A 27,491-nucleotide genomic window follows, 5' to 3' on the forward strand; every position below is an offset into this window, starting at 1 on the left:
GTCTGTAGATACAGATGTGATTCCTGTACTAGAACACATCACCGTTTTGTTAGGGAATAGGGGATTATTTTGCTGTTTGTTTTTACTAATGCATGTGTCTCTGGAGGGCAGATTTTCTGCAACTAATCCACAACGTTAACATTCTGATATCAGAGTCAAAAAGTAAAATAAGCTATGAGGATTTTTCCATCCCAAAAAAATGGTCCAGACTCCTTCCTCACTGTCTGTCTTTCTCTCTCCTTTGTTTTTTTTTTTTCCTTCTTGTTCCTTCTTTCTTCCTTTCTCTTTCCTTCTTCCTTCCTTCCTTCCTTCCTTCCTTCCTTTCTTTCTTTCTTTCTTTCTTTCTTTCTTTCTTTCTTTCTTTCTTTCCTTTCTGTCTATTCTTTTCTTTTCTTTTCCTTTCTTTCTTTCTCTTTCTCTCTCTCTCTTTCTTTCTCTCCTTCCCTCCCTCCATCTTTTTTTCTTTCTTTTCTTTTTTGCATAATCTTGGCTCATTGCAACCTCTACCTCCTGGGTTCAAGTGATTCTCCTGCCTCAGCCTCCTGAGTAGCTGGCATTATAGGCACCCACCATCATGCCCAGCTATTTTTTTGTATCTGTTTAGTAGAAACAGGGTTTCACTATGTTGGCCAGGCTGGTCTCAAACTCCTGACTTCATGATCCACCCACCTCAGCCTCCCAAAGTGCTGGGATTACAGACGTGAGCTACTGCGCCCGGCCTCCTTTGTCTTTCATTAAAAAAGGAAGCACAGTAGAAGTTACAACATACAGTAGTAGATGTAATAACCCATAAAAAGGCTGGAAAGGGGTGCTGTGAGGCTGGGTAAGAGGATCAGAAAAGGATGCTGGAGACCAATGGTGGGTTTAGGAGCAGCAGCCCAGGGCAAACCCCAGAAACCTCCCTGCAACACAGCACGGTAGTCGTCGTGGGACATCAGTTGATGAGTTAAATCACACTTCAAATACTGGAGCTTAGAAAGCAGGAACCGTGGAATACCTCACACATTTCAGAAATGGTTGTATAAGCACATATAGTGGAAGATTTAAAAGTTTTGCCCCTGCATGGGTTAACGTTCCACTGAAACTTCAATACATTCTTGGGAAATAAGCCACATGAATGGAAAAGGGAAAGAAATCATTTGTTTAGCGTCTACTTTATGCCAGACACTTTCTGTAAAGAGATCCAAAAGCATGAAGTTGTTCAGAATGGATGTAAGCATCGGGAGATCTGTGCTGCAGAAACGTCTGTATTTACAATGTAGCTTATTACCAGTGTTGTATTTAAGTATTGAACCAAATTAACCTCTTTAATATTATTCCTGCCAGTATTCTTTCCTAACATGTCTTTTTTTTTTTTTTTTTTTTTTTTTTTTTGAGACAGAGCTTCGCTCTTGTTAGCCAGGCTGAAGTGCAATAGTGCGATCTCGGCTCACCGCAACCTCTGCCTCCTGGGTTTAAGCAATTCTGCCTCAGCCTCCCGAGTAGCTGGTACTACAGGCGTGTGCCATCATGCCCAGCTAATTTTTGTATTTTTAATAGAGACGGTGTTTCACCATGTTGACCAGAATGGTCTCGATCTCTTGACCTCGTGATCCACCTGCCTTGGCCTCCCAAAGTGCTGGGATTAAAGGTGTGAGCCACCGTGCCCGGCCTCCTAACATGTCATTGTGGCTGCTTACTTTTTATCAGAAGCATTTGAAATTTCTGTGTACCATTGATAAGATTCTGCAGTTGATACCTTAACCAGATTTGGCATTCAAATACAATTTATTCAGAATTCTCTTGTCATCTATTTTATATGTGAAGAAACCAGGGGCACATATTATGAGGTTTCAGGGTCTTCCCTGTAAATAACAGAAGAAGAATATGAGAACTGCCTTTTCCCAAATCTCTGATCTTCTTTATAGCTTCCTGACTTATTCAAAATATATTTATATTTTCTCTGTTTAGTTAACCTCCCACATTCATGTCTCAATGTGTTTATGTGCTGAGCCAGGGAGGTAGGAAATCTATAGAGTCTGTGTTCCCTGGAGTATTGCTAGTCCCTGTTCATTCCAGAGGAGCAAGTTCAAAATGAAGCTCAGCACCATCACACTCAGCATTTTTTAGAAAAAAAAAGTTGTCAAATGTACATCATTAGATTTGTATTTAGCTAAAGGATAGTGTGGATTTTTATTAGTTTGTTCCACAAATATGCATAGCAGGTTTATTCTATAAAAATTAAAGTAGTAAAATATGAATCAGAAATTCTAAGAACACAGAGAATCAAATGGGGTCCCTCACAAATCTACTGCCCAGAGAGAGCTACTTTTTACTTCTAAACTCATTTTTTTCTGTTTGTTTATTGTTTGTTTGTTTGTGTTTATTTATTTTGAGACAGAGTTTTGCTGTTGTTGCCCAGGCTGGAGTGGTGTGGAGCAATCTCGGCTCACTGCAAACTCTGCCTCTCGGGTTCAGGCAATTCACCTGCCTCGGCCTTCTGAGTAGCTGAAGATACCAGCATGCACCACCATGCTCGGCTAATTTTGTATTTTTAGTAGAGACAGGGTTTCACCATATTGGCCAGGCTGATCTTGAACTCCCGACCTCAGGTGATCCACCCACCTTGGCCTCCCAAAGTGCTGGGATTATAGGGATGAGCCATTGCACCTGGCCTTTTGTTTTATTTTTAATAAAATTAAATCTTACTGTACCTACTCATTTGGAACCTTAATCTTTTTTTCAGAATATGTTTCCATGTTATGAAATATTTTTATATTTGTATTAGCTGTATAGGATTACATTTTATGTCAGCCATAATTTGGTTATGGATAAACACTGAAGTTTTCTTCCTTGGCCCCTCAGGAATTTGAGTACAACTCCTTGTCCTTCTCATTTCTACAGTATAAAAACTCAAAACTGGCTGGGCATGGTGGCTCATGCCTGTAATCCCAACACTTTGGGAGGCTGAGGCAGGTGGATCACTTGAGGCCAGGAGTTCAAAACTAGCCTGGCTAACATGGCGAAACACTGCCTCTACTAAAAATACAAAAATTAGCTGGGCGTGGTGGCGCGTGCCTGTAATCCCAGCTACACAGGAGGCTGAGGCACGAGAATATATTGTACCTGGGAGGCGGAGGTTGAAGTGAGCCAAGATTGCACGACTGCACACTAGCCTGGGTAACAGAGCAAGACTGTTTAAAAAAAAAAAAAAATGCCCTTCCTGGCTGTTTCTGAACCTTCTGAACCCTTTCTGGCTATTTCTAAGTAGTCCACATGCAAAATGTCCCAAAATACTAAATTTTGATTAAAAAAAAAAGGTAATGTTTAGGACAAATGATTAGGAATAAATCACAAAACCTTGGTTTAATGTTTTCAGTATTATTTTGCTATAGAACATAAAGGAAAACAATGCTGTCTTTTACTCCCTCAGTCATACACAAATAGAAGCGCTAGATTGGGTACTAGGAGCATTCTTCCTTTGTCAAGTCCGGTGAGACTACGAGTGCTGGGGTCATCTTTGCTGCTTTATCTGTAGGTGCCAACACCACCATAGATGACATTTGCCCATTGCCAGGCTTTATCGTTGTTAGACACTGCTGTTGGAGAGCGGAAGCACTTCCAGGGCTAATGACAATGAAACAAGTGTCGGTATTTCTTTTTCACCCACTGTCGCTTTGGGTGGGTTTTATCACTTGTATTTCTTTTATTATTACTGAGTGATAGGGAGGGGAGCAAATAAGAGAGTTGATGCTTTGCTTCTGGGATCTATGGAGCCTCAGCACTGTATTGAAATGTCACTCCCGGCGGTGTTTCATGAGCCTCCCAGCACTTTGTTTCTTGGGCAGTGCTGATCATTACTTCTGCAACCATACATTTTGTCTCCTCTTCTACAACTATTTTACATAAAGAAAGATGAAGTGACCCTCTTTTTTTTTTTTTTTTGAGACGGAGTTTCGCTCTTGTTACCCAGGCTGGAGTGAACTGGTGCAATCTCGGCTCACTGCAACCTCCGCCTCCTGGATTCAGGCAATTCTCCTGCCTCAGCCTCCTGAGTAGCTGGGATTACAGGCATGCGCCACAATGCCCAGCTAATTTTTTGTGTTTTTAGTAGAGGCGGGGTTTCACCATGTTGACCAGGATGGTCTCGATCTCTTGACCTCGTGATCCACCCGCCTCGGCCTCCCAAAGTGCTGGGATTACAGGCGTGAGCCACTGCGCCCGGCAACCCTCTATTTCTTTGTACATTTCCCCTTTCCACCTTCCCTATTATTAAAACTATATCCTGGGGAGTGGGGTGGTGTTTTTTGTTCTCTCTGCCCAGCATTTTCATAGGGTTGCTTTCCAACCATTTTTACACAGATAGGTGGCTGTTTCTTATATGAGATATTTCCAAAGGAAGAATATTCTTAATTAAGATGCCATTCCTTGGGAATAATGTCAGGACTTCCTGATACAATTTAAACTTGTTCCATCTGTCTTTTTCTTTGTGGGTGCTAAAATGTCATATTCTATTAAATATTTGTTGAAAAACTTGGTTGCATATTCACAATGATATCTTTCGATGGCCCTTTCTGAACTACAGAAAATATTAGTAAGACTTCAAGAAACAATGCTCTGGAGGGGAAGACGGCAGGATGGATGGTGAAATACATTGGAAGTTGCTAGACTAAGCAAATTTAAACAGGCTTATCTATTGCACTGGGTTGTACTGTGAATGCCCAAGAGGAGGGAGAGAATATGAGCATTTCCCAATCTTATTTAACCACAAGATCTTGTTGCCCAAGCAGCTACTGTATTTTCCACCATTCTAGGAAACGCAGTTTGAGAAATGCTTAATCTTTTGGTAGGAACCTAAAGGACTAAGACAAAACCATAGATTTGGGATTTGCCTTTATTTATCAGCACCACATCACAGCTGATCAGGGAACATGTATTTCTCTTCTGCCTGTACCTCTTGATAAGTTAGAAATAGAGGGAAACAGGAGGGAACCTGGACCAGGAGCCAGCACATACGGGGGGGAGGGGAGCGTAGGTACCATGGGCAGTGCTCACCACTGAGGCACTCAATGATTTGAAAAGCATTGGTTAAACAAACAAAAATCAACCAAGTTCTCCTGAAAAGTCAATAAGCATCTGGACGTCAGTGCTAAGGATTTGCTATCTTTATTTCCATTCTTAGAGATGCCTAAATTGATGCTTTCGGCTCTATGTGGAAGTCAGGAAGCATAGGAGGGAGGAAGGGAGGGGAAAAGCAGAGAATATGTGGAGAGTCTTCACTAGGAGAGACCAGCTTCATGGAAATGACATTATGCCCAGAAATAGATGTTGTTTTTAAAAATACACGTAAGTAAAGTCTTAAGTCTTAAAGAACCAAATCAGAAAAAGCAGACTGGTTTCTTTTTAAAAGGAGAGGTTCCAGAGCCCCTGCTGTGGCCTCCAAGTTTCTAGGGTGTTTTATGTCACCGTCATTGGTTCTGCAGAGTCAGGTGTTTGCATGCATCCATCTCTGCCATGTTAGATGTACAATGTCGCTCATCCCTAGCGAGGCCTACTCACCTGCCACTGGATGCTGATCAGCATTGAAAATGAATTATTGCCACAGTGATTTCTCCTGTGGAACTCTAAACTAAATGGGAAATAGGCATCCACAATATTCACCAATAAAATGGAGGAAACCCAAGGAAACCTCATATTGGCACCAAAGAAAGATACTAGGTTTACTTGAATATGCAAAACTTTGGCCAAGAATATACGATTTATTTAACCACTTCCTCAAGTTATTTTCTGGGCTGAGGCAAGGAAAAAATAAATACCATTTTCAAGTACAGTTACACAAGTACATAGGTATGAGATAGTTGAGGTACAGCTTTTCATTCTCTGATTACAGATTATTTTAAATGTGGCTATTAAAAATCAATTTCCTTTTTTGATATGCAGCTCTCTTCCTATCTACCTATCCTTAGGTATCAGGTGTATATGCCCCTGGCCAGTGGAGACACTGAATTACAATGAAAAATTATCTTAGAGATGCCAAGAAGGGCCTTGGCTCCCTAATGCTGAGCCCTTTGCACTTTGGCAGAAAAATTTTGGCAGAACTGTCCCCAGTATTCAAACGCCATTCTTCTGCATTGATCTATAACTCCAGCTACAGAACGAACACCTGCCACCTCATGACCAAATTATACATCCTAGAAAGCGGTGTCCAACGTTTTGTCCTCCCTTGGCCACATTGGAAGAATAAGAATTGTCTTGGGCCACACATAAAATACACTAACACTAACTATAGCTGATGAGCTAAAAAAAAAAAAAAGGTTCATGCATTAAATCTCATAATGTTTCAAGAAAGTTTACAAATTCGTGTTGGGCCACATTCAAGCCATCCTGGGCCACATGTGGCCTGTAGGCCATGGGTTGGACATGCTTATCCTTGAAGAATCTAGTTTGTTACTTGAAATTGGGGCACTTGGGAAGAATCCTTCTGTGCCTCTTCCTGGCTTCTGGTGGCTCCAGACAGTGCTTGGCATTCCTTGACTTGTAGCTGCAGTGCTCCAGTCTCTGCCTCTGTTGTCACATAGCCTTCTTCCCTGTGACTCCATGTCCTCTCCCTTCATATAGCGACACTAGTGATTGGATTTAAGACCCACCCTGATCACGAGGTCAAGAGATCGAGACCATCCTGGTCACCATGGTGAAACCCCATCTCTACTAAAAATACAAAAAATTAGCTGGGCATGGTGGCGCATGCCTGTAATCTTAGCTACTCAGGAGGCTGAGGCAGGAGAATTGCCTGAACCCAGGAGGCGGAGGTTGTGGTAAGCCGAGATCGTGCCATTGCACTCCAGCCTGGGTAACAAGAGCGAAACTCTGTTTAAAAAAAAAAAAAGACCCACCCTGATCTAGTAAGATCTCATTTCAGTGCTTTTCTAAAACCTAAGCAAAGACCCTATTTATAAATAACATCATATTCTGAGGTTGTAGGTAGACAGGAGTTTTTGTGGACACTATTCAACCTACTCTACCCTCTTAATACTGCTTTTAATTTATATATATATATATTTTTTTTTTTATTTTTATTTATTTTTTTTTTTAACAGAGTCTTGCTCTGTCACCCAGGCTGCAGTACAGTGGTGTGATCTCAGCTCACTGCAACCTCCATCTCCCAGGTTCAAGCAATTCTCCTGCCTCAGCCTCCTGAGTAGCTGGTATTAGAGGTGTACACCACCACAACCAGCTATTTTTTTTTTTTTTTTTTGTATTTTTAGTAAAGAGGAGGTTTCACCATGTTGACCAGGCTGGTCTTGAACTTCAGACCTCAAATGATCCACCCACCTTGGCCTCCCAAAATACTGGGATTATAGGCATGAGCCACCGTGCCTGACCTCTGCTTTATTTTCTTAGTTCCCCTTCCATTTATTATTCTTCAATAACTATTTTAAAGCTTATTAAGAATAAATTTTGGTAGAATGCCTATCAGGTATATGAGTTATGTAAATTGCTATATTATTTAACTGAACCATTAACTTTCTGATCGAAAATGGCAAAGAAATCATTTTTTGCACTAAGATATTTCTAAATTCATCTTTTATAGAAAAATTGAAAGGCCATCTAAATATCTACCAGTGGAGAAGAGGATAATATAGAAAATCAATGGGACACTACCCATTTACTAAAAATAATTTTCAGAACTCTACAGATGTAATATATGTGACAATGAAAAAGCAGGTTATATAACATAAACCTTGTAAAATATGTATTCATATGCAAAAATATACAAAAATGCTTGGTTAGGATAGAAAGGATTATTTCATTATGTAATATCTTGCTTTATTAATTTTACAACTTGTTTTAAGTAATTAACGTATTATCTGTTATTCCTTTGGAAAAGACTACCAGTTACTCCTCAAAAATGCCACATATCCTCTTCAGGCCCCCAGACTGATTAAATGTCATTAAAAATTAGTGAGTATTTGTTTTCTGACCACCCAGTCCTGTGTGTCATCACTGAAATGTGCCATTGGGATTGGATACCTGGCAAAGCATATCTAACCTGGGAGTGTGAAGAGAAGCATAGACTGAGTATGTCCCCTCCAAAGAAGGGCAGGAAAGTTTAATGCATACAAGTTAAACATCACTCTGCCCCATGATGGTGTGGACAAGTGTCAGGAAGAGGCATTTGAGAGTCAGGCACAAAGAGTTGTGCTAAAAGTCCAGGTTGATCAAATTGCATCCTCATGTGCTAAAGGATCTTAGTCATGCCCACTCATGGCACCCTGATGACAATGAGAAGGCGATGTGGTTCTGCTAACAGAGCATCACCTTGTGGGTGACCAGTGACCACAGGGTAAAGGGATGCTGAGTAGAAAGGACCTGAGCTGGCATCAAAGTAGTCATCTGAACGTTGTATTTCCTCTCTATGCAATGGAGGTAGACCCTGTGTCTCCTCTAGACACTGCTAACTGAAGAGAGATGTCAACAACATCAGCACCACTAAAAGTAATCTTGCCACCACACCAGCTAATTTTTGTATTTTTAGTAGAGATGGGGTTTCACCATGTTGCCCAGGCTGGTCTCGATCTTGTGACCTCAAGTGATCCACTTGTCTTGGTCTCCCAAAATGCTGGGATTATAGGCATGAGCCACTGTGCTGGGCCAACCATGTGCAGATGTTATTTTCTGTTATAAAATTGAAAAGAAAACACTGAAACTGAGAGAATTATATGTTGTATATACTGAAAAGGTTATCTCAAGAATTATCTTAAGATTGTAATTAGGATGGTGATTCTGTTAGGGAAAACTATAAACTTACACAGTATTTAAAATGTATAAATTGTGGAGGGTTTCAAGTTAACAAGAATAATTATCCCTTTAATACTATGAGTAAATTGTATACAATTATATGAAACTCTGAAAGTACTTGGAACTCTTCAAATGACATTAATATAAATATGAAATTTTACTTTTTTGTAAGTTCAAGTTATACTTGAGAAAACACTAGAGAAAGATTTCATTTTGTCTACCATGGAACCAAAATTGGCTTTGAATATATATTAGCCTCTGTATGGAAAAATAAGACCTACATGCCTCAGGTACTTTTCACATTCATCATCTCACTGAAGTATTATGACGATTCTGCAGGGCAGGTGGTATCCACCCTAATGTCCAGATAAAGAAACTGAGGCTGGGGACATTAATCAACTTGTTGAAAGTCACACACAAGTGAAAAAACTGTCAAGAATCCACAGCACGGCACTCGGTTTGTCCTAACACTCTGCCTCCTTCATATCGGGAAAAACTAAAGGAAACAAAGGGACAATAAAAAAAATCATCTGGTCTTTGGCCTTTGCTTTTACTCCTTTCTTGGTTTCTGCAACTAACTGTACCTTCCCCAGTGTGTTTATGTCCTAGGAAAAGATTGTTAACAGAAAGCACAACAGGTATCCAGATTGTAGTTTATTGAGCAAAGTTTTCTTGAATATTTTCAGTAAAACAGAGAATTAACAGCTCATTGGTTTTTTTCCCCCTTAGATATTGTGGATGCTCTATCAGATCCAAAGAAATTTCTCTCAATTACGGAAAAGAGAGCAGACCAAATGAGAGCTATGGGCATTGAAACCGTAAGTAGAAATGGTTGATTAAAGATGGCCAAGTTGTGGGAGTTTGATTGTCCAACAGTGATTACAAAAGCAAGATAAAGTAATGAATTAGCAAGTTTAAAGAGGGTTTTTAAAACTGAGCCCATCAACTCAACAATAGTTTCAAGGGTCTACAAAAGTGCGGCATGTTTAATAAAATGTGACTGCCATCCGAAAAACCCACTTCACCATCAGTGGCTTAACTCACATCAGGGGACCCTCTCCCCATCAGAAACAAAATAAAAAACCATTTGTGATGCTTGTAGGAAGGTTTAAAATATAAGTGGAGCATTTCTAATCAGAAAATCCAAAATCTGAAATGCTCCAAAATTCAGAACTTTTTGAGTGCTGACATGAGATAGTCATCCCTTCGCTTTTTGAAGGTTCAGTGTATACAAACGTTCTTTCATGTACAAAATTACTAAAAATATTGTGTAAAATTAGCTTTAGGCCGTGTAGAAGATGTATATGAAACATAAATAATTTTCTGTTTAGACCTGGGTTCCATCCCTAAGATACCTCATTACGTATATGCAAGTATCCCCAAATCTGATATCGGAAAAGAAACATTTCTGGTCCCAAGCATTTCAGATAAGGGATACTCAAACAGAATAGGATATTCAAACAAAAACAGAACGTTTCTGTAATACACTGAAATACTAGTTAACCCAGTTCAGTGAATTAATGATAATTGCGTTTTATTTTTAGTTGTTTATTTTTTTAACAGATAGGATCTTGCTCTATTGCCCAGGCTGGAGTGCAGTAGTGTGATCATACCTTGAACTCCTGGGCTCAAACCATCCCCCGACCTAAGCTTCCCAAGCAGTTGGGACTACAGAGGCATGCCACTGTACCTGGCTAAGTTTTACTTTTTTTGTCCAGACAGGGTCTCGCTCTGTTGCCTAGGCTGGTGTGGAACTCTTGGCCTCAAGCAATCCTCCCACTTGACCTGCCAAAGCATTGACATTACTGACATGAGCCACCATGCCAGTACTGGCACCAGCCAAAATGGCATTTGCTATTGATTTTTTACTGTTTGCCAGCCTTGCATCCCAACCTTCTCCCATTCCAGTGCACATTTGGGTAGTTTCTCTGTTTTTAAATGTTTTCTTTACCAAACTCCTCAGTTTGGAATGGATGTAGCATCTCTCCAATAGCTAGAAAAAGAAAGTATTCTCTGCTTGTTAACAAGTTGGATCTTCTTTCCTTGGCTGGATCCTTTGCCTCAAGCCTAAGGCAACCACATAATTTTTAGTCCTGCTAGGCAAAGATCTTTAAGAGAGTAGAAGTCTAGGAAGGGTATGGGAGAAGTGGAGTGGTACCAACTAGATTCAGTAAAATAAAGAATGTGCAAGATATTTGACCTTGAGTGACCTTGATTTGGGTCAATGTAAATGTTTCTATTCCAGAGTGACATAGCCGATGTGCCCAGTGACACTTCCAAAAATGACAAGAAAGGAAAGGCCAACACCGCCAAAGCAAATGTGACCCCTCAGAGTAGCTCCGAGCTCAGACCAACCACGACAGCTGCCCTGGCTTCTGGTGTGGAAGCCAAGAAAGGTGAGAGAGAGCCGATGGGCTCATTATCTTCTGCACCCACCTTAATTACACAGAGTACAGTATCTATTGCTTTAGGAAATATATAAATTCGAAGTTCTTTGTGGGAAAGAACCTTTTACACAGTGATGTAAGCTAATTCATCCCCACTCTGTTCCAGATTCTCCCATAGGCTCTTGTCTGGGACAGGCAGTGGGCACATGAACCAGTAAAGTTATCACTATTGGACATTTCTAAATTCCCCTACTGATAATTTCCCCCCATACGTAGATGTTTAGCACCCACGATTATTTATTTGTATAATTATCAAATGAGCACTTGAAGGCGAATTCCTTGTGGTTACCTGTGGATGAAACAAAAGATCATTAAGAGGTGTCATCTCAAAGAAGCATGTGTCTCATATTCAGCCCGTATTTGGAGAAACAACTGTGCTGGTTATTTTAATTGGCTTTCATTCTAATTGGCCAAACATCCATTAATTGGATGGTGCCCATTCCATACTGGTAACTAGATATATAAATGCTTTAAATATCTTTCTTGAATATGAATTGTTTACTAAACTCACCACATTAATAAGAATTTATCTTTCTCCTAATTTTTTTTACTCAGTATTTGTAATTCCCATCTATATGTGAATTTAGAGTTTCCAATCTAAGTCTGAAATAAAGTTGTTTATACACTTAAATACACACAGTGCTACAGTTTAAGGTAAGATAAGCCAGGCTTTCCAAACCACAGCAGCATTGTAATTTAGCAGGAAACGAAATGTGCATTGAGCCTTGTGAAGCAAATTAGAAAAATGGGTCTGGACAAAAGCAGCCCAATTTGTACTTGACCTGCAGCTGTTTGTTCTTCTCTTGAGATAACACAGAGCAAGGTAATGATACAGGCTTTGGGCATTCCCTACTAGCCTGGTCATTAGGAACACCAGCCACTCAGAGAGAGGCACTGGAAAATGAGCAAGTTGATGTGTAGGTAAAGTTCTTGTATCACACCCACTGGTACATAAAAGACATGAGTAATAGTATTGCATTAGATGTCCCGAACAACGATGCAGCGTGACCAGCCTGCAGAGGACAAAAGTGATCCTAGTTCTAGAAGAGACTGTGCATGTGATTAGTGCTGCTCCATCCCTGGTTCCAAAAAAGGCTGCATTTGAAAGAGCCAAGCAACTGTCACCTCCACTCTAGTCTCTTCTGCTGATGCCCTGAGAAAGGGTCTACATGCTGTTTCATTTGGGCATTTTATTCAGGAGACTTGGAAGTCTAAGTCACAGTACTAGATTCTGTAAGAAGTGCCTACCAACCTTCAGGGAACTCAAATAACCAGAGTTGGGACAGGAGTGAGACAAGACAGGCCCCACTACATGGCCAACGAAGCAGTATACAATGAGGGTTCAGGAACCGGAGGGGAGAGGGCATCCTTTCCAGCAAGAATCCCAGAGGATACTCAAGGATAAGATCCCACCCAAGCTGGAATTTGAAACCTAGGTCTGACTTGAATGGAGGAGAGAGTGAAGAAACCCAGAGAAGGCTGCCTAGGAGGAAGGAAAATAAGAAGCAACCTAGGTGGAAGGAGAATTCTGATAGGGAGTAGCAAGGAGTTTATTTTTCCTGGACTAGAAAGAATTCTGGGGTCACCCTGAGAAGGTCATGGGAAATGGCAGTCAAAGGAGTATTTTAAGAAAATTATAGTCTTGGCAAAAGAATTCATTGAAAGGGCATGCTAAGAGCAAGGTAAGAATTATGAGACTCATGCTTCTGACCTATCACATTGTGTTGATAGAATATTAAAAACCAGAGAAGAGGTTATTGCAGGTGAGACCACACCTCATCATCACTGTGTCCCTGGAACCATGCCTATTTAAGATCTAGTAGTCTGTATTCTCAGGAAGGGCTGTTTAATGAATGAAATGGACAAGGAAGTCTGGAGTAAGTTGGAAATTGTCAAAGGGAAGGAAGACTGGAAATAAGTTGAAAGCTTGGATATGGGCCTTAAGTAGAAAGAGGCTTTGTAGTAACTCAGACTTCAAGGAAAGAAAACCCAGAGATAGAGGGTACCATTGAGAGAAGTAGAGGAGTTAGGAGGAGGAGCTGCTTTTGGTAAGGAAGATGATTTTGGTCCTGGACATCACTGAGGTCAGGCTGTTGCTGATACATCTGGGTAGAAATAGGCAATTATCAGATCTATGCCAGGTGAAGAAGAAGGAGAGGTAGAGAAACAGAGTAATAATATTAGAAGGCAGAATGAATGGGGAAAAAGAAAAAAGGTCTATGTTCTAAGAAGAATTAGTTTTGAGAAGATGTTGTAGACAGGTCCAGAGAAGTGAAGACTACAAAATTATTGTTGAACCAGGGATGATTGAATGATGAGGGCTGAAACATGGTTAGAAACATGTGAGACGTAATTTAAGACATAAAATGGTTGTTCTGGAGGACAGTAGCTTGTTGGTAGGAACTAATAAAGAGAAACAAGGAAAATGCAAAAGAGAGTACATCGTAAAACAAGGCTATAAGGAAGATCTGAATCAACAGAAAGGGTGAAATTCTGCTGGATCAGAAAGGAAGAGCCAAGAATGATGAGTAAATAGAAGTTTCAGGGTGGACAGGAAGAATTCTGACAAATAGTGTATCAGTCAGCTTATGCTGCATAACAAATGACCTCAAATTTTAGTAGCTTAAGATAACCACCATTTATTGAGATCATGTTTCATTGGGTTGGTTGGTCCAAGCTGGCTTGGCTAATCTCTGTGTCTTGCTGATGCATCTGTGATCAGCTGATGGGTTGACTGGAAGGTAGATGTGGGATGACCTTATGCACATATCTGTCATTAGGCAAGCTGTTTCACATCATCCTGAAGCCTAAGTAGGCTTACTCATATGGTACTCCCTGAGTTTAAAGCAGTTTTTTTTTCAGCCTCTGCTAGTGTTGCATTGGCCATAGCAGGTCACAAAGTGAACCAATATTCAAGGGATAGAGAAATAGGCTCTACCTCTTGATTAGAGGGGAAAGAAATGTTGGCTATTTTGTAGTATATCACAGATAGATTCCATCTGATCTTAGAAGTTGGTTAGGTGGCTGCTCTCTGCTGAGAAAGGTAGAGGCAGGACAGAAAAACAACAGTATAGAAAAGCTTTGGAGTTGTCTCTGGCTAGACTAGAACAATCCACAAGAAATAAAGAGAAGGTCTGCCATATAGCACACTGGATTCTGGTGTGTGTTAGTGGTATGTATTAAGTTGGTGTAGCTTGATCTCATTACTTTTTCAGCAGGGCCCAGAAGCTCACCAAGTATGGACAAAGCTTGGATAGTTCCAAGCCTGAAATTGTCATAATGTGTCATAATGAGTATGGTCTGGAACCAAAGGATTGAAGAGCATTAAGTTATGAGACTATAACGGTTAGCTATTGCTGTATAACAAACAATCCCCAAAGTCAGTAACTTAAATAAGCAAGCATCTATTATAGCTCATGAGGTTGTCTGGGTGGCTTTTCTGGCTACAGGTGGGTTAGTATCAGTGACTCAGCTGATCTTGGCTATGCTCATTCACGTGTTTGAGGTTGAGCTAAGGTGTCATTGGCTGGGACAAGTGGGCTGTCTTCCTTGTGGACTCTCATCTTTTATCAGCTTGGCCTGGGCCTGTTCACATGGTAGTTGCAATGTTCTAAAATGGAGGTGGAAGTACAGATGCCTCTTGACTTATGGAAGAGTTACATCCTCATAAGCTGAACACATATTATTAAGTCAAAAATATATTTAATACCTAAGCTACCGAGCATTAGCTAACACCTAGCTTAACTTAGCCTAGCCTATCTTAAATGTGCTCAGAACATTTACATTAGGCTAAAGTTGAGCAAAATCATCTAACACAAAGACTATTTTATAATAAAGTATTAAATATTTCATGTAACTTATTAAATGCAGTACACTGTAAAGTCTATGGCTGAATGGGAGCTGAGGTTTGCTGTGGCCCCAGCGCATATCCCTAGCTTAGGAAAAGATCAAAATTCAGAATTCAACATATGCTTTCTACTGAATGCATATCACTTTTGCGTTATCATAAAGTTGAACCTCTGTAGGCTGGGGAGCATCTGTATGTCAGCTTCCTTGATGAGTCCTAGACTTAGAATTGGCATAGCTTCCTTTCTGCTACATTTCATCATTCCAAGCAAGTCACATGGCCCAGCCCAGATTCAAGAGTTGGGGAAACAGATTCCACATCTTGATGGGAGGAGTTCCAAAGTCACATCTAAGTAGGTGTGGAAACAGGGAGGGGTGGAACTTTTTGGCTGTTTTTCTACTCAATCTGCCACCCTGATCATAATATACAGGTTAATGTCCCAGTGGAGCAGATACTAGAGGAGAGAGACTTTGCTAGGAAAGGAAAAAGTTAAAGGCAACCAGGAACAAGATGAAAGTGAAAGGCTTACTTGGTGGGTGTGAGGGAGTAAGTGAAGTTGGCAGGATGGAGATTGTAGTCAGAAACAGGTACCTCTAAACTACATGTCTTAGAGGAGGGGCAGTTTCAAGCAGTGTTAACATCCCATGTACAACTGTCAGTAGGAGGTGAGGGAAAGTGGAGATGAAGATTTCTATAATGGAAGGCATCATGGAAATGGAAAGGAAAGTCATCCAGCATATTCTTCTCATTCATATTGAATCACTATGTTGGATGTCTAGGAATGCCTGTATAGAGAAACCACAAGTCAGATGCAGAGGTTCTGGAGCAGGGCAGTGTGTGACCTAGAAGGACACATGTGGAGGTAGCTAGGCTCAGCAGAGCCTGGTGTAAGTGAGAAGCCTGTTCTTTTGTATGATAGCCTTTAGGAGAATGGCATGGAAGTACAAGAGATAAATCTGTAGCTATTCTTCTCACACTTCTCCATGGATTGGGGTGGGGTGGGGAATAAACTCTACTCCAGAAGCCTTTGGGGGAAGAGATGTCATTTGAGAAAACAAGCTTCCATTTCTTCCCAGGAAACTGTCTTGATCTGGGTCACCTCAAAGCAGACCCTGAGGGAAGGTTTCCAGTGCAGGTAGTTTATTCTGGTGTACAGTGGTCATAGGTAGAGGTGTGAAGAAGTGATACTGGGGAGGGAAGGCAGCCAGTAATTAGACTGTTTTGAAGCCAGTTGCCAGGAGGCGTCTGGAACTGAATGCCCTGGAGAAACCTTGGGGGCTGGTATAGGATGCACATCTCAGAGGCCTCATCTTAGAGAGAGATGAGGGAGCTGGGGAATGTATACCCCAACTCCTGTCAGCCTTTTCTTGAGGATTCCCATGGAAGGGATAAATTCTCCAAGAGTTCTAGATTGACAACAGGGTGATAAAGCACCCTGTCGGTTTTGGAGGTCAGAAAAGTCCTCCGGCAAAGACATTCAGATGCTGGCAATTGGAAGTAAGCCAGAAGAGCTGATGTAGAGAGGGCATGGTGTGTGGCTGAAGCAGACAGCATCTGCTACTGACATCTATGAAGGTGGGGAGATATGAAATTCCAAACTGATTTTCTTAGGCATGCAGCCAAACAGCAACAATTGCAACAACACGACTTTATTTTCTTTTTGATTTTAAGAACAAAGGGTTAAGAAAACCCAGCTCCTAATTTCCAGATTAGTGATTAAGAGAAAACAAGTTATTGTTAAGGAACTATGCTGATATGAACAAAAACTTTATGTAGTGAAACTTCAATTAGCCAAAACCTTTGGAGCCCAAAATGCACTGCTACACGTACTTTCATACCGGAGAAGTCTGTAGATCTGCACAGTCCTATGTAGTAGCCACTAACCATATGGGACTCTTTAAATTTATTTAACAATTAACCTAAAAGCTAAACCTTGAGTTCCTCATTCACACTAGCCACATTTCAGGTGCTCAAGAGCCACAGGTGGCTAGAGGCTGTCAGCTGGGCAGCCCCGCACATGGAACATTCCCATTATCGTACAAAGCTCTATGAGGAAGGCTGGCCTTGGCACGCAGGTAGAACTGTCCTTTTCTGCAGAGTGGAGGTTTTTTTCTAACTAAATCACTTATGGGAATGACAAGTTTTTCTAATTTTGTCTTTCTCCAAAAACACAAAACCAGGTAATTGAGAGAAGTTAATGTTTTTGTAGGTTTCTTTTAATCAAGACGTAGTTGAACCAAGACCAAAAAAGTAATCTAAAAATTAAAGAGAGTGATAGAGAAATTTTCATCAGACTGGGTCAAACTCTTAGAATTTGCTACATCTCTGAAGGACTGTGCATACTCCCCAAATCCTGTATATTCATTTTACAAACAAGAGAGCTGAGACCTAAAGACAGAGAGCTCTTTGTGTGCCAGGAGTCACTCCCTTGTCTTACACTGCCCCAGTCACTAGGGAGGTAGCTTGTGAAAACCAACTTAGGAGATCAGTAGAGAGCCCCATGGACCCTTCACACCCCGATTATAAAATATTACAGATCACAAGGCTGATTTCCACCATCCAAAACTTTCCTTCTGTGGCCTGACCACCCTGTCATTGAATGTGCACATCTTAAAGTGAATAAAAGGAAAAAACAAGAGCCTGGGACTTGATGCATATCTTTCTTGAATATATCATACCTAGCCTTTGGGATTCTAATGGAAATCAATTATGGCAGAGAGTGCACATTCATTTTGTTTGCCTAAGATGAAAATCTGCAGTCAAACAGAAACTGTTTGAGGACCTGGCTACAACTGTGGTTGCCATGACAACACCTGGCCTGGCATCACTCAGATAGCAGGGTGACTTCCTATATTGCTGTAGCCCCTCCTGGTAGCCTCCTGTTATACACTGGTTTGATTTTATTTTGTTCATTCCTTATGTTTAAGGCATTGCTATGCTTAGTAGCACATTTCTTAAATGCAAAGATTGAATTTGGTAAAAGGGAGAAGCCAGAAAAACGTTGTAATCTTTGATGATGACTAAATTGAGAAAGAGTTGGGAATTAGTTGACTGGTATGCTATGCCTTGAAATACAAAGGTAAGAGTAACTATAATAGATGCTTTTGTGTCTGGTCAGCTCCCCTTTGTTGGGTCACTATCCCATCTCCCAGCTCCTATGAATTTTGACTGTTTGGGCATTTCAGCTGCTCTTCTCCAGAGAATTGCCTTGGGACCATGAGAGTTCCCTTGCCTGGAAATGCCTGAAAGGTTTTGTGAAACCTCTGTAGCTCTTAGCTGACTGATCAAGGATTACAAAAGCCCAGCCTCTTTTCACCAAGGTGGAACGACTCTTGGGTGCCGTTTATACTGAAGTGCTCCTTGTAGGATCAGACTGAGGCTGGATTTCAACTAGAAACACACTCTTTCTCCCATTGATCCACTCCGCTTCTTTCACTCCCTTCGGGGTTTCACCTGAGAGTCTGTCCTCACTCAATTACATGCACATGAATCCCCTTCTCAGGCTCTGCTTGTAAGACATTCAGCAGTTCAATTGTCCAGTTAATTGCTTTGTAATAGGAACTTAAGATGTTTATATTAATCACATGTAAAGCTGCTTCAAAGTCTTTCCATGAGATTTCAATATGTCAATTCTATATTATCAGTTGTTCTCTCTAATTTTTAATATATGTAGTGACTTTATTGTTGTTTTTTTTTTAAGGTATTGAACTTATACCTCAAATAAGGATAGAAGATTTAAAGCAGATGAAGGTAAAATTGCTTGACTGTTTTGCAAGCACTCTTGTATTATACGTATTGGTGTCACCAATATATCTTTGTTTCTCACCAAGTGTAATCACTGTGATTTAAAAAAAAAAACAAACCCTATTTTTGATTCTCTTTTTCTCCAAAGGCTTACTTGAAGCATTTAAAGAAACAGCAGAAGGAGCTAAATTCTTTAAAGAAGAAACATGCAAAGGTACAGTGTTTAACAGCTACTGTTTTGTGTTATAAATGGATGAATCATTTATAGCCAAAAGCACAACTTTGATGCTGATACCAGACCACTTAATAGCAATAATTCATTCTAACTGGGTAACAGTGAAATTAAGAGATAGAATCTGTTTGGGAGTGCTTGTCACTGGTTTGTGGTCTGCATTTCTAACAGTTCTTTCAAATGCGCAAAGCTTCATCCATTTAAAAATTGTTTCACTGATAACATGACTGTATAAAATATAGGATCATAACTGTTAAAGACCAACTCACAATTGTAGCCACTAGTTACCTAAATTGCCAAGTCACTGTCACATAGTTTGCCGTACACAGTGGTTCACGGAGGGAGATGCTAGCAATCTCCCAACCTCCCACTCATGACACCTAGAGAGAGAATGCTTGCACTTGTTCTCCTTTATGTAAACCTTGCCCAGTAGCCTACTTCTGAAATAGATTTATTTTTGCTTTTTACCCATAAGAGGTGGTCTTTTTGGCAGTGATTGTGAAAAATTATAAGAGCTAGCTGCATTGTAAGAGAACAGCAGGAGGTGGCCCCAGGAATTCTCCTGTGGGTTGAAAAACTTCACAGCACTCAAACATCATCACTTCCAGACTCCCTCACAGATAAAGAAGAAAAGGGTAGCGGCTGGGCTGGCGGCTCCCCCCATAATCCTAGCACTTTGGGAGGCCGAGGCAGGTGGATCACGAGATTGGGAGTTCAAGACAAGCCTGGCCAGCATGATGAAACTTCATCTCTACTAGAAATACAACAATTAGCTGGGCGTGTTGGCAGGTGCCTGTAATCCCAGCTATTCAGAAGGCTGAGGCAGGAGAATTGCTTGAACCTGGGAGGCAGAGGTTGCAGTGAGCCGAGATCATGCCATTGCACTCCAGCCTGGAAAACAGAGCAAGACTCTGTCTCAAAAAGGAGAAGGAGAAGGAGAGGAAGAAGAGGAAGAAGAAAGAAGAAGAGGAAAGAAGAAGAGGAAAGAATAAGAAGAAGAAGGAAGAGGAAGAGGAAGAAGAAGAAGAAGCAGCAGCAGCAGCAGCAGCAGCAACTCTTTCCTTCCTAAAGATGTATAATAACCGGATACTGCTGGTAGGATAATGTCTGTCCTTTTCCAGTAAGGGCCATGAGAGCAAGAGAAACTTAATCTATAACTTATTAATTTGAAAGAACTTCTGAATTCTTTTAAACTAATCTTGCATTCCTGCTTCTTTATTCTCTGACCCAAGCCTCAAACCAAAGCACGTCCTTCAGAACTTGGCTTGGGTGATGTACCTTTTAATCATTCCACATGTTGAGATGCCCGAGCATTGTCTGGAACCCTGTCATTTCTTTAAAAGTTTGTACTCCTTTGAGAAATTGGGCCTAATCTTATCCTAGTAGTATTTCTTGCATTACTGAACTGATGGCTCAGTGGATTTGCTGATACAGTCACTTCACTTCAAAGACTGTTTCTAAGTTTCATAAATAATTCCATTCAGTGAAATTCCTTACATTACTCAGTGAGGTTATTGGAGACAGAACAATTTAAAGTAGGGACTTCAATGTTGTTGGTTATTGACAACAGGCTGAACTATGGAAAACCAACAGAAAAAGAGTAAGAATGGGAAATAACAGAGAAAGTACCTTAAATGACTTTAATTATTAGAAGTAAAGTGGGTGCCCCTATGCTGCAGCACTAAGATTTTTCTTGCATTTAAGTTGGATCACTTTCATTGAGCAGACACCTCAGTGGCCTTTGGGCTAGTTGGAAGCATAAAGATTTTGGCTTCATTTAATATTTTCTTGAGGCATGACCAGAAAATAATATGCTGTGGTAGATGGTAATAATAGCAACAATAATAGCAGCTAGAATTCCTGCATGCTCAGTAATTCTCAGATGCTGTGCTCAGCACTTTACATGCATTGACTCATTTAACACTCTCTACCCTGTAAGGTAAATTCTATGTGAGTCTCTATTTACATGTGAGGGAATTAAGAATTAGTGAAGTTATCTGATGTCCCAGAGTTAGGGAGCAGTAGAGCTTGCATTTGGACCAAAATCAAGAGTCCAGATTCCATACTCTTGCAGCATTCTCCTGTGTAGGCTATGGGATGCTTTACTAAGTGGACTAGTTCATTACCGGGTCAAATACAGTGAAAGTGCATGCGACATTAGGGAAAATCACTATCAACTTTGGACAGTGTTGATATGCTGCTGGTTTTCAGGACTGTTACTAAGAAAGGTTGGTCCTCAATTTTTAGAACTCAACCTACATCAAAGTTGTCGGTTAACTTCCTTGAGCCACTATGCCTGGCCCAAGCTAACCTCTCAGATGAAGAATATAATGAATATATATTTGCCAAATATATAGCAAGGCCATCTCTATTAACGTGTTGTCTTTAGGCCAGGCACAGTGACTCACACCTGTAATCTCAGCACTTTGGGAGGCCAAGGCAGGTGGATCACCTGAGGTCAGGGGTTCGAGACCAGCTTGGCCAACATGGCAAAACCCTGTCTCTACTAAAAATACAAAAATTAGCCAGGTGGGTTGGTGCATGCCTGTAGTCCCAGCTACTTGAGAGGCTGAGGCAGGAGAGTCGTTGGAATCCAGGAGGTGGAGGTTGCAGTGAGCTGAGATCATGCCACTGCACTTCAGCCTGGGTGACAAGAGCAAGACTGTCTTGAAAACACCACCACCACCACCAACGTGTTGTTTTTAAGAGTGAAAAATGAAAAACTGGTTAAGGAGAGGCGAGCATTGTGGTGAATCTGTTACCACTGGACATACTTCATGCCTGATCTCCATGTGACTAACTTTTCAGTCAGTCAACACTTAAGTGGCAATACCAGCTGCTTATACATAGTGATACTTGCTGAAGCACATATTCTTAGGTATTCCCATAACAATTATATAAAGGAGTACTATAATTATATGAGCTTTGTATCTGTTAGGTTTTGTAGGGTAACAAACCAGCCTAAAATGTAGTGTCTTAAAATAATGACCATTTATTTGGCTCACAATTTTGTGCATCAGCAGTTGGAGCTGGGTTCCAGCTGCTGGGTGATTCTTCTGGTCTCAGCTGAATTCACTCATGAATCTGCCATCACTACCAGTTTGGTCGGCAGATGGGGGACTGACTGTTTTAGAAAGGCCTCTGCTAAACCACTTCCTCTCTGCTTTATGTGGTCTCCTGTCTTCCAGCAGGCTAGTCCAGACTTGTTCACATGGCTGGGGTCCCAAAAGACCAAGGAGGTCATGCATGGTTTCTTGTGGCCCCAGCTCAGAACTGACACATCATCACTTCCACCTCACTTTTTTGGCCAAGGCAAGTTCTAAGTCTGGCCTTATTAGGACTCTACCTTTTTGCAGGTGACAAAGTTACATCAGAAGTGGGAGTGGATACAGAAAGGGAAATAATTTTGGCCATTTTTATAGTCTACCAGTCATTCAACAGATTAGTTTATTCATACTTAAAAAAAAATACAACTTCATTAAATCACCTCGTTTTTAAGTGATAGAGCCAGGATTTGAACCAAATTCAGCCTGACTTGAGAACTCAAACTTGTAACCAGCTGCCTCTGATGTTTCCCACACTAAAGTTTTCTTCTCTTCATATATCTTTTTCCTTATGGTCTCAGTAACAGGTTTTTTAAGAGCAATCATGAATCTATCAGGGCACAAATACCTTGGGTTCCTTCAGGACTCATTTTTCAACATAAGATCACTGGACCAAGAGATGGAGGCTTTACAAAAATATGTATTCTTGTGCCTACATGGCGCTTAGCTATCATCCCCAAGAAAAGAGCATAGGAAATACATTTTAAATAAAGTCCTCTCCTATGCATGCTATATTTTGAGGTCTGTTTTTTTAGGAGCATTATTTAGTACTTTCTACTGTCTCTTGACCCTTTAGTAGAAACCCCACTAGTTGCCTGCAAAGGTACTTATCAAGCCTCCTTAAAGAAAAAGAGGTTTTACCCTATTGTCACATAATAGTGAGAGTTAATTCCCCCATCCTTTCTGTTTCATAATAGTTTTCACCCACCCAGTGTGGGGCTAAGGCTTACCACCCTAAAGCCTTATGTTATAAAATGACCTGCTGAAGAAGAAGTATGGCCTGGACTTCACTCTCCCTACTACTGTGCCCCTGGCCCAAATAGCACTTGGTAGCTAAGAGAAGGGACTAGTATTTAGTCTATATCCAGCAACTGCAGAGAGATCTCAGCTCTTACATATCAGCCTAGATCAAGCTTGTCCAACCTGCAGCCCCAGGCTACGGGCAGCTTAGGACAGCTTTGAATGCAGCCCAACACAAATTTGTAAACTTTCTTAAATCATTATGAGATTTATGCACAGACCTTTTTTTTTTTTTAAGCTCATTGGCTATCATTAGTGTTAGTGTTCCATGTATGGCCTCAGACAATTCTTCCAATGGGCCCAAGGAAGCCAAAAGATTAGATACTCCTGGCCTAGATAAATAATTCTACTTTTTAGACTTAAAGGGAAGCAGAGGATCTATGAACTAAATCTTAGCAGTTTAAGAAAGCCTGTAATCCCGGCACTTTGGGAGGCCGAGGCGGTGGATTACGAGGTCAAAAGATCAAGACCATCCTCGTCAACATGGTGAAACCCCGTCTCTACTAAAAATACAAAAAATTAGCTGGGCATGGTGGGGCGTGCCTGTAATCCCAGCTACTCAGGAGGCTGAGGCAGGAGAATTGCCTGAACCCAGGAGGCAGAGGTTGCAGTGAGCCGAGATCGCACCATTGCACTCCAGCCTGGGTAACAAGAGCGAAACTCCGTCTCAAAAAAAAGAAAGAAAGAAATGTATGGTCCCAAGGACAGCTTATTTCCAAACTTACAGGTTAGCTACGAGATAGAAAAGGAACAGTGGTATGAATATGAGGTTCTGCCATCTGCAAATAGGTGTGTGATCTGCTGTTAGGAAATTGAGAAAAAAAAAGATGGGGATAATGACCATTTACACCCCAAATGGATACAAAAATGCTCATTAAGATGGCTATTTTTGGGAAATGGCAATGGTCAACTGCCTTTGACCCTCTGAATGTACCGGCAATCAGACTTCTACTTGTCTCTCACTTTCTAGGCCCACATCTTCAATTTGAAATGGAGACTAGGGTAGTGGTTTTCAAGTGTCTATTATAGGAGACACAGAAAAAGGAGAACTAATTAACTGTTTCTCCCCCAGCACATGACTCATTGGGATCCAGAGCAGCAGTTACTTTCATTAAAAGACAGGCATGCTTTTCAATTGTCCAGTGAGGTCAGTTTCTTAGAGCAAAAAAATGTAAAACCCAAAGTCGGGTATGTATCTCCAGTAACATGTTAGAAGATGAATTACAATTCAAATGCCGATGGGGGCCAAACAGGAAGTAGCTGAGGGAGGTTGGCCAGGTGTTGACTCCACAAAAGCTGGGAGCACTCATCTCCCTCCACAGGCCAGGTCAGACTGAGCTACCCGCATTGGTGCCTGGAGAGTAGATGGGCCATCTGTGTTTTCTTAAAGGAGAGTCAAAATATCAGAAATCTTATTGGAATTTCCTGATCTTTTACTATCGGCCTTTAATTCAACCTCTTTTTGAAACCATGTAGGCAAAAAAAAAAAAAAAGGAAAAAGAAAAAGAAACTAAACTAAAAACTGTATCTACAGTCTGGACAGTCCTTAGGCCACCAGTTTGCAGCATCAACATTAAATGAGTCAAACGAAATGCCTGAGAAGCCTATAAACTGGCATTTTTAGTAAAGCTACTGATGGAAAATTTTCTCTTTGCTATGCAAGCAATTTAGCTGCCAGCACCAAGACTGCTGTTTAACTCATCAATTTTAACTCATGGTCAGACCTTAGAACCAGACCTGTAAATCGGTTATGCAGTGGGAAGGGGCAAAGACACAGCAGTTGCTGGCAAAGTCCACCTATTGGTAACCTCAGAGTTACATGCTGAGCAATCGTGACTTACTCAAAATTTTCAGCACCCTCTGAGGTGCGATCATTCACGCCCATAGTCACATCAGTCACAAGAATGAATCGCAGCAGCAGTTTTTCCCAAAAGAGCTGAATTTACTCTTAACTTGGATAAGAAACATATACAAATTCTGCTAAAAGCTATATATCTTTTCCCCAAAATGTCTCAATTAAGATTGACTTTAAGTCAACACATTTAATTATGGTACTTGTGGTGTGAATGAATAAAAAATGTATATCTCCTCCATAGTGTTTCATGATTTAACTAAGGACCAAAAGAATAAAATCAATGATGGACTTTTTTTAAAAGCTAAGACAGACTTAGAGATCATTTCATGCCTCCTTCATTTTATAGAACAAGAAGCTGAGGCTTCAGCAGAGATACATGGAAATCAGTAATTAGGATCCCCATTTGTTTCCGAAAGGAGAAATGGTGTCTGGGAACCAAGTTATCCCAAAACACTTCAGCAATCACTGCTTACCACACAGGGATGGAGTTCTGAGAACAAAGATAAACAGAGACAATTTTTTAGGACCAGCTTTTCTGTTACTAACATTAATTGTAATCATTTTATTTCAATATGCTTTCAGTTTTTCAAATTATTTCTGGATACATTAGGTAACCTTGCATCTCATAAGCAACTCATGAATTAACTTAGGCAAAGATACCTAACTCAGTTTTCTCTTTTTTTTTTTTTTTTTTTTTTTTTTTTTGAGATGGAGTCTTACTCTCTCACCCAGGCTGAAATACAGTGGTACAATCTCGGCTCACTGCAACCTCTGCCTCCCGGGTTCAAGTGATTCTCCTGCCTAAGCCTCCAGAGTAGCTGGGATTACAAGCCTGTACCACCACACCCAGCTAAGTTTTGTATTTTTAGTAGAGACAGGTTTTTGTTGGGTTGGCCAGGCTAATCTTGAACTCCTGACCTCAGGTGATCTGCCCGCCTCGGTCTCCCAAAGTGCTACTGGCATGGGCTACCCCATGCCCAGCCCTAACTCAATTTTCTAATAAAGACATTGAGGCCTGGAAAGATTTATATACATTACACAAGGCCAATTGGTTAATTATTGGCTGAGCTGGGACTGGAATCCAAGTCCTTTTGCTATTTTCCCATGCTGACTTTTTATTCATGCACTAATTACTTATTGAGCATCTACTTTGTACCAGGCTTTGTGCCATGTACTGGTAAACAGAAAAGACTGGCCCTGCCCTTGTAGAGCGTATCATATAGGGTTGAGTCAATCATAAACAACTTTATGGTACAAACAGCCCCATTTCTCATATCTAATTCAGTTAATAAGGTTCACCAAAATATTTTCTTAGGAAATAATCTGTGTCAGTTTACTTCCAAGCCTCAAAGGCTCTACTTGTCCTGTTCTACGCTAAAATATTTAAAGAAATAGTCTTCACCCTCCTTTCAATGATATTTGCAAGATAATATAGGACTGTGGCACTTCTGATACATTTTGAGACTGGCATAAAGCCCCTTATTTATTTTTTGCCCAGGAAAAATTAACATGTGTTAGCCAACCATAATGACTTCTAAATCTTAGAAAGAAAATAGGAGGAAGGCATTTTAGTAGGTACCAAGGTATTAGAGGAGTAGTGAAATACATTCGGGGATACATCAATGTGTTCCTTTATTCCTGGGGCGGTAGATTAAGCTTGCAGGAAAGATCTATTGATTTAACTAGTCTGATTGATATCTCTATCTCAAGTCACTCCTGTATGTTATTATGGGTATTGAATAGTATAGATAGGTTTGTATATCACTATGTTTTGAATAAGCTGTAAACACGCATTTGAAATGTGCTTTACATTAGATATACTTTTAATCCTAACAACTCTATGAACTAAGTGTTACTCTCCCAATTATAAAGATGAGCAGACTCTGGAAAGGTAAACGACTCATCCCAGGACAGAAGAACTCATGTCCTTAACCCAGTGCCTCATTGCAGAAGCTCTGGCTGAAACGTATTTATATCACAAAGGTGATATATGGTAATATGGCAGGATTTATTGGGCATTCCAACTACAAATTAAGCAAGACATTGTTACCCTAACCCCAGATCCACAGCAAGCTCACATAGCCTTTCTCCCCACTGTTCCCATGTTGGGAATCTTCTACCCAGCATCATCCTTCTCCACTCCTTCTCCCAAAGAAAAGAATACTGAGGCCTTGTGTATGAATATATTTCTAAAGAATTTACATATAAATGAGTTGTAGATCAAGTCCTGTGTTAATTCACTTAACAGCTGGGAAATTAAGGAAGTCTTGGTGAAGACTTAAAATTTCCTTCCCCATTTATATTTTATGAAATCTTTAAAAGAAGTTCGTGAATTAGCTTTGCTTAAAATCAAGCCTACCTTGGAAAGAATACATTTCCTTTTAAATTAACGCACTCATTTTTTTCAATAAGTAAAAGGAAATATGACTGTGAAAGTGCTTTTATAACCTGAACAACACATTCA

General features: G+C 40.6%; 1 protein-coding gene across 9 annotated transcripts in view; it reads left to right on the forward strand.

The window, feature by feature from the left end:
- PLCB4 (phospholipase C beta 4) overlaps positions 1-27,491 on the forward strand; it is a 397,376-nt gene that overhangs the window by 347,106 nt on the left and 22,779 nt on the right. For all 9 annotated transcript variants that reach the window (XM_078371334.1, XM_078371335.1, XM_078371336.1 and 6 more), the window contains 4 exons: positions 9,508-9,596; positions 11,024-11,174; positions 18,773-18,822; positions 18,965-19,030. In XM_078371334.1, the coding sequence (XP_078227460.1) occupies positions 9,508-9,596; positions 11,024-11,174; positions 18,773-18,822; positions 18,965-19,030 (356 nt within the window). The remainder of the gene's footprint in view (positions 1-9,507; positions 9,597-11,023; positions 11,175-18,772; positions 18,823-18,964; positions 19,031-27,491) is intronic.

The sequence above is a fragment of the Callithrix jacchus genome, chromosome 5, assembly GCF_049354715.1.
Source record: "Callithrix jacchus isolate 240 chromosome 5, calJac240_pri, whole genome shotgun sequence".
NCBI classification, from domain to species: Eukaryota; Metazoa; Chordata; class Mammalia; order Primates; family Cebidae; genus Callithrix; species Callithrix jacchus.